The 13,012-nt window shown below is 42.6% G+C and overlaps 1 protein-coding gene across 2 annotated transcripts in view; it reads right to left on the bottom strand.

The window, feature by feature from the left end:
* Positions 1 to 782: 782 nt before the first annotated feature.
* The window catches only part of pip5k1ba (phosphatidylinositol-4-phosphate 5-kinase, type I, beta a), a 206,970-nt gene continuing 194,740 nt past the window's right edge, over positions 783 to 13,012 (bottom strand). For both annotated transcript variants that reach the window (XM_070887204.1, XM_070887209.1), the window contains one exon: positions 783 to 1,978. Coding sequence is in view for 1 of the 2 variants with exons in the window: in XM_070887209.1 (XP_070743310.1) it covers positions 1,976 to 1,978 (3 nt within the window). In the remaining variant the exon portion in view is untranslated. The remainder of the gene's footprint in view (positions 1,979 to 13,012) is intronic.

Genomic DNA, 13,012 nt, shown 5'->3' with positions numbered 1-13,012 from the left:
CTTTAAGAAGCACTTTGGCCTAGAAGTTCGATGGTGCGATGCCAGCATGAAATGGCACCCAAGGGTCCTATATTGCACTTAGCATGAAACATGCTAATTCAATGCTGCTTGCCCTATTGGTTAGGGCTGCTCAGCAGACGTCCAGGGCATGTGCTTGAAATGGGAGTTAGGTGCCCAATTTGCATATGCAATGGGCCTAACTCCCGTTTCAGACCTTTTGCCAAACTGCCTGCAAATAGACAGCAATACGTGGCATGCATATTGTGGTCAGTTTCTTCAGGTACAGCCAAACCAGGGACAGGTGGAGGCTGCCACCCAAAGGCAAGTTTAACGCTAAACGTACCTTATTGTGGAACACAGTAAAATGCACAGCCGACCAGTGCTGGTTCCCCCTCCCGATTGCCTCCCCAGGATGTGTTTGCTTCAATGGTGCAAAGCAGCGCAGTCTCCTACGACGCAACCTGCCTTCGGATTGCCCCAAGGCTAGTGACACGGCGTGGTGGAAGCCTCTTTTCCCCTATTTTTCAGTCGAAGAACTAGCACAGGTGTTAAAATCCTGACCTTTTTCACTCGACGATAAGCAGCACAATTTCAGGCTCTTAATAGTATAATGGCGCATGACGTGGCTGTTGACAATGTACTGGATTCTCTCTGACTCATAACAAGGACATTATGTAGTGGGTTAAAGGGCACACCTAATCATTAGAGGAAAGCAAGCATAGCAGGTTACAAATCAGCAAATTTTCTAAAATCAAGTTCAACTTTCTTTTATTAGTTCTCTGCTGGTGGTTTCTTTCTAAGTGCTTTCTATTTGATTCAAAATATTGGTCGACAAAACTGAAATTCAGATTGCCCTAGATGCTGTGCAGTGCTTTATAAACCATGTCCACCAGGGGATGCCAAACATCTCCCCATTTCATAAATTCTGTCCTTAAAGAATGGCTGCAGCAAGACATAATTTAAATAAACGTAGAGGCTCAAAAATTATGTAACATTTAAATAATCTGAACATGATTGCTTAAAGAAAAATTTACAGGTGATTCTGCTTCAGAATGGCAGCAAAACCCAAGTCCTATACAATCTACATACATAATATGCAGCATAAATTTTAGCAGGCCATTTGACTTATATTATACATCTCAAAAGAACATAATTTTGTCAGATAATTCCTGTACAATACTTCTGTTAAGTGGACATTTAAGTTATCGGAAGCATCTTTCAAGCAAACTCCTTACAATTTTAAAGATATTTATTTACAGAGACCTTTAAGACCATCCCAGATAGAGTTCATTAAAATAGACCTTTTGTCATTTTTAAAATAGATATCGAGATGAAGTACACACATTTCTGTAAACTTTTTTTTTTAAACTGACAGGTAAGCAAAATGAAGGTTTCTCGAGTCTGTTAATGTAGTCATGTGCAAACATTGCAATTCAATGCAAGTACAAAGTTGACAATTTTATCCATAGGCTGGTTAAAAGACTGCTTAAGAAATTTAGCAAAATAGAATGATTAACCTTTATGTTTTAGGCATAAGTGTTTTTTGGCATCTGAAAAAAAAAATTTTACATTTTTTTTTAAACTGCCAGATACTGAAATGTATGCAATCAAAACTACCAAAAGTAACAAAATAGAAATCTGGTAGAATTTCAGAACCAGTAAAAATGACAAACTCTTTTCCGTTGATCAGGTGGGATCACAAAAAATAAACAGCCATTTGTACAGCAAGCAATACAGACTTGGTGCTGAAGTGTGAAATGTTCCTTGTGAACCCTGTATTGTTCAGTGTCTGTTGACAAAGTCCATGGCATGTACCAGAGTTTATACAATCCGCTGATTACGAAAACAGGACTCCCATTTTAATTCTTCATGAGCCGGAGTGTAGAAAGTATCCTTCATTTCCAGGTGAAGGAATGTTCAAGCTGAATTTAGTCTTCCTCTGCCACCATCTGTTTAACTAATTTTTCAAGTTGATTTACTAGGTAAAAAGAAAAATCTTGAGTTTGCAAAGGAAGGCAGTTGTATTAAAGATTGTAATGTTGCAATAACCTTCATTGGATGCAGTTCTGTACAAGTTAAAAAAATACACATTTTAGCATCTTAAAATAATTCATTATAGGAATATACTTTGCAGATCCCTAGACCAAGAAATGCCAACGTAACACTTGAAAAGACAAGACCGAGGGGTGACCTAGTAGAGGTCTTTAAAATGTTTGGATAGAGTAGACGCAGAGTGTCCGCTTGTGGGAAAGAGCAAAATTCGAGGCCATTAATACAAGATAGTCACCAAGAAATCTTTACGCAAGAGTGGCGAGAACATGGAGTAGTTGAGGTGAGTAATATAGATGCATTTAAGGGGAAGCTAGATAAGCATGAGGGAGAACATAACATAAGAAATAGGAGGAGTAGGCCATTCAGCCTCTCGAGCCTGCTCCGCCATTTAATACGATCATGGACTCAGGTCCACTTTCCTGCCCGCTCCCCATAACCCATTAACTGGCCAGTATACCGCGGCTGGCAGTTCAACCCATTCTGCGGTCGAAAATATAACAGTCGAAAACTTCATAACACAAGAAAACTTCTTCTCGGACAATGGAACGTTCACACACTCAGACAGAGCTGACACTACAAAACCGGAAAGAAGGACTGCCTTTATTACAAGAGAGCTGCAGCGTTATAACATCGATATAGCGGCTTTGAGTGAGACAAGGCTTGCAGAAGAGGGCTGCGTGAGTGAACAAGGTAGCGGCTACACCTTCTATTGGAAAGGCAAGGCAGAGAATGAGAATAGGATCCATGGAGTTGGCATAGCAGTGAAGACTTCTCTTATGCAACAGTTTCCGAATCTGCCTGAAGGGATTAATGAAAGACTTGTGAAACTGCATTTCCCCCTGAATGCCAAACGCCATGTCACCATTATAAGTGCTTATGCACCCACCCCTCCAAGCACCGATGAGATGAAAGAGAGGTTCTATGAAGATCTAGACAGACAGGTCAAGTCCACACCTGCTGGGGACAAGTTGATTATCTTGGGTGATTTCAACTCACGAGTGAGTTGGAAAAGACAGCAAGCACTGGAAGTGAGTTATTGGACAGTACAGTACAGGAAAATTAAACAGTAATGGCCTCCTCCTCTTGAGGTATGTGCGCGGAGAACGACTTGACTATCACAAATATTGTATTCAGGCAGACCGACAAGTACAAAACAACTTGGATGCACCCAGGCCTAAGCAATGGCACATGATAGACCATGTCATTGTAAGGCGGCGAGACATCAAGGATGTAAAAATCACAAGAGCCATGCGGGGAGCAGAATACTGGACAGATCACAGTCTAGTCAGATCCACTCTCCAGCTGTACATTGCTCCACTTCAGCGCAAGCGTCCAAAACCGAGCACAAGTGCCTTTAATACAGCTAGGCTGAAACATCAGTGCTACCGTGAGCAGTTCCAGGATGACCTCGATAACAGGCTGATGTCTCACGGACCGCTCATCAGCAACACCACACAGAAGTGGACAAAGCTCAAACAGATGGCGACAGACTCAGCAAAGACAACTCTTGGACTTAAAAAGAAGGTACACCAAGACTGGTTCGATGAAAACAATGTTGAGATCTGCAAGACGCTGAATGAAAAGAAAAAAAACATACCTAGAATGGCAAAATGACCCTCCCTCAATTTCCAAGAGGGACCACTACAGACACATGCAGAGCAAAGCACAAAGAGACCTTCGCCAGATGCAAGATAAATGGTGGCAGACGAAAGCAGAGGAAGTGGAACATTATGCTGAAACTCTCAATACCAAGATGTTCTTCAGCTCCATCAAGTCAGTCTATGGACCATCAAAACCCAGCACTACTCCACTCCTTTCAGCAGATGGCAGCACTTTGATCAAAGACAGGACTGGCATAAATGAGAGGTGGAGAGAACACTTCAGTAATCTTCTGAATCGACCTTCAACAGTGAACGAAGAAACACTTGACTCCATACCCCAACAACCTATCAAAGATGCTCTGATCTTCCTCCCAGCACGGACGAAGTAAAGAAAGCCATCAACCAGATGAGTACTGGAAAGGTTCCAGGAAAGGATGGAATCCCTGCCGAAATCTACAAGGCAGTAGGCCCAACTCTCGAGGCCTTTCATGACATAATAACTAGTATATGGGAAGATGAAGACATGCCACAGGACTTCTGTGACGCTATGATTGTTGCCCTTGTTCTTGTAGAGGGAAACTAAGCAGACTGTGGCAACTACAAGGGAATATCGCTTCTGTCCATTGCTGGGAAAATCATTGCCCGCATAGTATTGAATCTACTCATAGCTAGTGTCGCAGAAGTAAATCTTCCAGAAACACAATGTGGCTTTCGACCTGGTCGGAGCACAGCGGACATGATCTTTGCACTCAGACAAGTGCAGAAGAACTGCATTGAACAGAACATGGACCTGTACGTTGTATTTATTGACCTTACCAAAGCCTTTGATACAGTCAACAGAGCAGCGCTGTGGTCAATCTTGACGAAACTTGGGTGCCCAAGGAAGTTTGTCCACATCATCGAGCTGTTTCATGACAACATGACAGGTGAAGTGCTCTCAGACGGCACAACCACGGCCCCATTTGCCATCTCAAATAGAGTGAAACAAGGTTGTGTACTCGCTCCAGTTCTGTTCAACCTATTCTTTACCTGCATCTTGAACTATGCCATAAAAGACTTGGAGTTTGGGGTCTACCTGAAATAGCGTTTAGATGGTTCAGTTCGACCTCCGCCGCCTTGCTGAAAAGACCAAAGTACGGAAACAACTCATCCTAGAGGCACTCTTTGCTGACGACTGCGCCCTTATGGCACACAAGAAGAGTGACCTACAATTCATGCTCAGCAAATTTGCGGAGGCAACAGAATTGTTTGGCCTAACCATCAGCCTTAGTAAAACCGAGGTTCTCCATGAGCCTGCCCCTGGCACCACAGCATCTGCTCCCACAGTCTTCATCGGCAGTATACAACTAAAGTCAAAGGACAGCTTCATGTACCTTAGCAGCACCATATCAAGTGATGGGTCCTTGGACAAGGAGATAGATGCCAGGATCTGTAAAGCCAGCCAGGCACTTGGTCGCTTGCGCACTAAAGTGTTGAGTCACCACCACATCTCACTGTCAACTAAACTGTTGGTGTATAGAGCAGTCGTTCTCTCATCTCCTTTTTGATGTGAGACCTGGACACCCTACAGGCGTCACATCAAAAAGTTGGAAGCTTTCCATATGCGCAGTCTCAGATCTATACTCCACATACGCTGACAAGACCGGATGTCAAACTTTGAGGTTCTGGAGAGAGCACAATCAACTAGCATCGAGGTGATGATCATGCGAGCCCAGTTCCGCTGGGCTGGACATGTCATCTGCATGGATGAGTCAAGGATCCTCACGGCGAGCTCTGTGAAGGTCGAAGACACCAGGGGCGCCCCCGCAAGCGCTACAAAGATTGCATCAAGGCTAACCTCCAGTACTGTGGCATCCGACCAAAGGGCCTCGAGAATACAGCAGCTAATAAAATCCAGTGGCGAACCCTCACGAAGACTGCCTGCCAGACCTTCGAAGAAAGCCGATGTCAACGCCTGTGGGACACTAGAGATAGACGACATCAGGTGGCAGTACTGCCAACATCAAGCACATCGAACTTCTCTTGTCCGACGTGCAAGAGACTATGTGCATCCAGAATTGGCCTATACAGCCACTTGAAGACACATGCCATTGATGATTAGCTCATCAACGTCTTTGTTGGATATGACAGACTACCAAGAGGGACTCGGGTCCACTTTCCTGCCCGCTCCCCATAACCCCTTATCGGTTAAGAAACTTGTCTATCTCGGTCTTAAATTTATTCAATGACCCAGCTTCCACAGCTCTATGAGACAGCGAATTCCACAGATTTACAACCCTCAGAAGAAATTCCTCCTCATCTCAGTTTTAAATGGGCAGCTCCTTATTTTAAGATTATACCCCCTAGTTCTAGTCTCCCCTATCAGTGGAAACATCCTCTCTGTATCCACCTTGTCAAGCCCCCTCATGATCTTATACATTTCGATAAGATCACCTCTCATTCTTCTGAATTCCAATGAGAGGCCCAACCTTCTCTCATAAGTCAACCCTCTCATCTCCGGTAGTAGAGTTATGATGATAGAGTTAGATGAAGGGGCTCAAATGGAGCATAAACGGCATGGACTGGTTGGGCCGACTGATCTGTTTCTGTGCTGTATATTCTATGTAACATTTGTGGAATTTGGGTATGATACAAAGTTCATTTTTTTAAAAATTTAAAAAGACATTTTTCTTCAAAGCCAAGTTTGACCAGTTAGATTTTTGTAATTTTAATGAAACTGTAAACACTTTGGATACCATTTTTGGAGCATCCTCATATCTCAAATACGGTGGGTGATAACTGAGGTGAGGCTATAGCTAGGTGGAAAACTGCAGCTGCAGTATATAGCCATGCTACTCTGCTTGGTTTCAATTTAAAATATACTTTATGCATTTGGTAGCTTGTTGTTGGCAGAATCAGATTAATAGCTCCCTAACTAACAAATACAGACCATAAGAAAGTTACAGTTCTAAAAGAAATTAAAATAACCATTCCATTTTAATACAAAATTAGATATAAAAATATTCATTTATAGTAAAATAATTCTCATCATATCTCCGAGTGCAATTACAATTTGAGTATTATGCTTCTTTTACTTATTCCACGTTAAGAACAAAGTAACAGAAGCCAGTGTTTCCAGTCACGACACCTTGAATCGCGATCGGCACACTGACCGATTCCCTTCAATTGTTATTTATTTTAAAATAGGACAGTTTCAAGGTGAGGCTCACAATCTGAACCTAATAAATGAAGCACATTCTTCAATTCAAAAAATGGACTTCCTAATTAAATAGTGAAGCTGCAGTGATTTCAGAAAGACCTGACTCTACTGCAGCTGAATCGGCTTCTTTGCCCATTTCATCAAATTGTCAGTTGCCTTAAAATATCAGTGTGTCTGGACTCAATCCAACTTTTGCCAAGAATCCCACTATACGACATAATTCTGAACAAGAACTTTTGCAACCACTACGCAGTTTTGTTATTGGGGGAGGGGCGGATCATTACCCTATTAAAAAATAAATTAACCTCCATCTCAGCTCCAACTGTCTGAACATCTACGACCAAGAGAGTAGGCATCTTTTCTCTTGTCTCTGAAGTAATTGCCAGGTAGATAAGTGACAGTAGAGGGTCATCTCTCCCTCCCAGATAGCCTTTACTCAGACCCCTCTCCAAAGCAACGCATCGAGTCAAGCAGTCTGGAGTGGAGGCTATTCCGCCATTGTTAAGCTTCACGTTGGTGTTCTAGAATGCTGCAGCAGTTTGCTGCCCTAACCACATTATTCTTGGAATAAGTTATCTATGGGCAAACCACATCATTCTTTATCATGCATTGCATTATGTAACTTGCTTTGCACAATGTATTGGCTGCCAAGTTTCCTACATTACAAGTGACTACACTTCAAAAGTACTTCATTGGATGTAAAACGCTTTGGGAAGTCCTGTGGTCGTGAAAGACGCAATATAAATTAAAGAATGGTTACAGTATAGGAGGCGGTCATTTGGCCCTTCGAGTCCGTGCCGGCTTTCTGCAAGAACACTGCAGCTAGTCCCATTCCCAGTAGCCCTGAAATTTTTTTTCCCCTTCAGATATTTATTCAATTCCCTTTTGAAAGCCACAATTGAATCTGCCTCCACCACCTTTTCAGGCAGTGTATTCCAGATCCCAACCACTCTGTAAAAAAACGGTTTCCCTCATGTCACCTTTGGTTCTTCTGCCAATCACCTTAAATCCGTGTCCTCTGGTTCTCGACCCTTCCGCCGATGGGAACAGTCTCTCTATCCTACTCTGTCTCGACCCCTCATGATTTTCAACATCTCTATCAAATCTCCTCTCGACCTTCTCTGCTCTAAGGAGAATAATCCCAGCTTCTCCAGTCTATCCACATAACTGAAGTCTCTCATCCCTGGAACCATTCTTGTAAATCTTTTCTGCACCCTCGTCAAGACCTTCAAATCCTTCTTAAAGTGCGGTGCCCAGAATTGAACACAATACACCAGTTGAGGCCAAACCAGTATTTTATAAAAAGGTACATCATAACTTCCTTGTTTTTGTACTCTATGCCTCTATTTATGAAGCCCACGATCCCATATGTTTAACCGCTTTCTGAACCGGCCCTTCAATGTTCCTGCTTCCCCTTTAGAATTGTACCCTTTAGTTTATATTGTCTCTCTTCATTTTTCCTACCAAAATGTAGTTTTTCTGTGTTAAATTTCATCTGCTATGTGTCCGTCCATTTCATCAGTCTGTCTATGTCTTCCTGACATCTATCACTATCCTCCTCAGTTTATTGTGCTTCCAAGTTTTCCGTCATCTGCAAATTTTGAAATTGTGCCCAGCCCACCTGAGACTAAGTTATTAATATACATCAAGAAAAACAGCGGTCCTAGTACCAACCCCTGGGGAACCCCACTGTACCTTCCTCCAGTCTGAAAAACAATCGTTCACCACTACTCCGTTTCCTGTTACTTAGCCAATTTTGTATTCATGATGCCACTGTCCTTTTTATTCCATAGGTTTCAACTTTGTTGGCAAGCCTATTATATGGCACTTTATCAAATGCCTTTTGAAGGTCCATGTAATCCACATCAACCGCATTGCCATCATTAACCTCCTCTGTTTCCTCATCAGATAATGAAGCAGTCCATGCTCAAATGCTGCAAGACCTGGATGACATTCAGGCTTGGGCTGATAAGTAGCAAGTAAGATTCGCATCACACAGGTGCCAGGCAATGATGATCGCCAACAAGTGAGTGTCTAACCACCGTCCCTTGACATTTAATAGCATTACCATCTCCAATCCGCCACCATCAACATCCTGGGAATCAGCATTGACCAGAAACTAAGCTGGACCCGCCACATAAATACTGTGACTACAAGAGCAGGTCAGGGGCTGTGTATTCTGCGGAGAGTGTCTCACCTCATGACGCCCCAAAGCCTTTTCACCAACTACAAGGCTCAAGTCAGGAGTGTGCTGGAATACTCTCCACTTGCCTGCAGCTCCAGCACTCAAGAAGCTTGACACTCGCCAGGACAAAGCAGCCCACTTGATTGGCACCCCATCCATTACCTTAAACATTCACTCCCTGCACCACTGACGCACCGTGGCTGCAGTGTGTACAGTTTACAAGATGCACTGCAGCAACTCGTCAAGGCTTCTTCGGGAGCACCTCCCAAACCCACGACCTCTACCATCTAGAAGGACAAAGGCAACAGGTGCATGGGAGCACAATCACCTGCAAGTTCCCCTCCAAGTTACACACCATCCTGACTTGGAAATATATTGCAGTTCCTTCATTGTCGCTGGGTCAAAATCCTGGAACTCCCCAATAGCACTGTGGGAGTACCTTCACCACAAGGACTGCAGCAGTTCAAGGCAGCAGCTCACCACCATCTTCTCAAGGGCAATTAGGGATGGGCAATAAATGCAGGCCTTGCCAGCGATGCCCACATCCCAGGAACGAATAAATTAAAAAAAAACTCAATCAAGTTAGTTAAACATGATTTGCCTTTGCCTTTCTATAATTAATCCACACTTGTCCAAGTGACTTAATTTTGTCCTGGTTATTGTTTCTAAAAGCTTCCCCACTACCAAGGTTGAACTGATTGGCCTGTAGTTGCTGGGTTTATCTTTACACCCTTTTTTGCACAAGGGTGTAATATTTGAAATTCTCCAGTCCTCTGGCACCATCCCATATCTAAGGAGGATTGGAAGAGAGCCAGTACCTTCGCAATTTCCACCTTGGCCTCCCTCAGCATCCTAGGATGCATCCCACCCAGTCCTGGTGACTTACCTACTTTAAAGTACAGCCAGCCTTTCTAGTACATCCTCTTTACAAGTTTTATCTCATCCAGCATCTCAATTACCTCCTCTTTCACTATGACTTTGGCAGCAGCATCTTCCTTGGTAAAGACAGATGCGAAGTACTCATTTAGTATCTCGGCCATGCCCTCTGCCTCCATGCATAGGTCTCCTTTTTGGTCTAATAAATGCAAGTCTTTAAAAAGCAAAATGATCTTAAACTTAAATTACAGTACACGGTACTGGATATGCAAAAGGGACTTTAGTTTTAGAAATGAACAGCACGCGAATACATTTGTGTCCGAATTGTACCAAATTCAGGTCTTTGTACAGTGAAATGAACTAACTGAACTTTTGCTACTCAGTTTAATTTGATTGGCCTTAAACGGTGATTTTATTACAATTGACTAGTGTAAAAGGAGAGTCTTAAATAATAGTTTATGGTGTTGATCTTAATTTTCAACTGTTGCATTAGGAGAGTTGTGCTCTTTCGCGAGAGCTACATTATCAGCCAGCCATTTTTAGCCCCCATCCGTGCTATTTGCCTTGGGCGGGCAGGGAAATACTGCGCATGTGCGAGAGAAATGAACCACCCAGGATTGCGACAATTAGAAACAGTCCCGAAACAGCTGCCTTTTCAGACCTTGAGTGAACCAGGGCGAGAAATGTCCTAAGTGGACCTTTTTGAGTAGAAAGTGCAATGATTAGTGATTCCTGCAAAATCATCAATATGATTTGGCCACCTGTCTCTAGACTTTCATTCCCTCACAAATTCCTAACATTTATAGTTCTTGGTTTTAACTTTGCACACAATACATGCAACCCTGAGAGTATTTGTCCAAGTATTCAGACACTTGTGACTTCCAAAACTTCAGTGCATTTCAGGTTGTTGCAACATGTAAATTGGACAAACAGCACTTTCAGTATTCATTTTATGGGTTTTGTGGGTTAGAATTTTAATTTATTTTTCCCTCTTCAAACAGCAGTTGTGGAATCACAAACCTAATTTGGTTTATCTCCTGTATCACTTCTCTAGCGGTTAAGATGAACGGAAAGATTAGTAGTAAAGAAGGAAAACAAAATCAAAATAGGTTGTGGGTCCATGTTCCACTCCAGAGACTTGAGCACATAATCCAGGCCAACATTCCAGTACAGTACTGAAGGGCTGCACTGTCAGAGTGACGTTAAACCAAGGTTCTGCCTGCCCCTAGGTGGAAGTGAAAGATCCCATGGCACTATTTCGAAGAGCAGCAGGTGAGTTGTCCCCAGTGTTCTGACCAATATTTATCCCTATACCAACATCACTAAATACAGATTATCTGGTCATTATCACTTTGCTGTTTGTGGGCAAAAGTAGTTGCCACATTTCGTGCATCAAAGCACAGTGACTACACTTCAAAAGTAATTCATTGGCTATGAAGTGCTTTGGGACAACCAGAGATAATGAAAGGTGCTATATAAATGCAAGTTATTTTCTTTCAGCACAGAAGAACATGTGTTCTGGAGGGAATCCTTAACAGTATGTGCTGAAACATCACTATTTACCAGATCGCCATTGACAAATTTAAACATTTTAACTGCATTTTTATTTTCTACAGGCACTCCTGATAGTCACAGTGAAATACTACTCAAATACTCAACAAGGAAATGACCTTATTGTTGCATGTAAACCTATAAATTTCCCCCATAAACACAACTGCCTAAACAGTCCACCGTAACATATTTAAAAGGCACTTATTTACTGGGAAAAAAAATTCTCGTCTCAGGAGAGGAGCAAGCCACTGTGTGCTTTGCTCCGCATTTTGCATGTGGGTGCTATGCTCCAATGGAGACCTGATTGCTTGAGTGTAAACACCTTGCTGCAGCACAAATCCTCAAGTCTGACAGCATATTTATACACCCAAATTTCTGCAGCTGATAACAGGGGAACCGCCATCAGAAAAAGCACCTAAAGAGGACATGCAAAATGGGATATTAATGCATCTGGCTTAGTGTGGCTATCTGAAGTTGGACTTAGCATAATTTGCACTGATTTAGACAATTATCCCATTTATACCAGGGGTGGCAGGTTGGAAAATTGTAGTCACTATTTTCTTCACCTACCCAGTCCCTGCGACACATGGACCAGCCCAAAAGAGGGCGCGGAGAAGTGAAAAATTCTGCACCCGAACAAGCACTATTCACATTCGCGCAAACACATTATTTGTGCATGCATAGCTTGGTTTCCTTTTGGTTTGTTCAGCTGGACCTCATACAGCAGTCAAGTTTAGTAGGTAGGATCTGACATGGGAATGTAAACTAGCTACCTGTGCAAAGAAATGGTCAATGAAATACTGGCCTGGTTTCCAAAAGATGCAAGATTCAGAAAGGAAGGCTGAATGTCATTACTGAATGACAGAACAGTTTCAGGTCTCAAGTGTACCCAGATGTACTTGAAGTCATGGCAGAATTCAATACATGTGGTATAAAGTTGTGCACTGGTTGCTCTTTAATCTGTTAATCATTGCTTATTTGTCATATAAAAACATTGGCTCTGAAATTATGCTGTGGGAGACTAGTGTACAAATACACATGGTCATCTGTATAATGTGGGGAAATGTGAAATCATCCACTTTGGTAGGAAGAACAGTAAAGCAACATTTTTTTTTTAAAAAAGGTGAGAAACTAATAAATGTTAGGATTCAGATGGACGTGAGTCGTGTTCCTTATACACAAATCACAAACTTAACATGCAGTTACGGAAGCAATTCGGAAGGCTAATGGTAGGTTAGGCTTCAATGCAAGGGGATTGGAGTACAAGAGTAAGGAAGTCTTGCCGCAATTATATAGGGCTTTGGCAAGACCACACCTGGAGTACAGTTTTGGTCTCCTTACCCAAGGAAGGATATAGTTGTCTTAGAGGGTGTGCAATAGAGGTTCACGAGATTGATTCCTGGAATGGGAGGGTTGTCCTCTTTGGAGAGATCAAATAGAATGGGCCTAAGAATGAGGTGTGATCTCATTGAAATGTCTAAAATTCTTAGAAGACTTGACGGGGTAGATGCTAAGAGGCGGTTTCCCTTGTGTGGGGAGTTTAGAATA

This window comes from Pristiophorus japonicus, chromosome 1, assembly GCF_044704955.1.
Source record: "Pristiophorus japonicus isolate sPriJap1 chromosome 1, sPriJap1.hap1, whole genome shotgun sequence".
Lineage (NCBI taxonomy): Eukaryota > Metazoa > Chordata > Chondrichthyes > Pristiophoridae > Pristiophorus > Pristiophorus japonicus.
The sequence above is the reverse complement of the archived record's forward strand: the minus strand, read 5'-3'. Positions and strand labels throughout refer to the sequence as shown.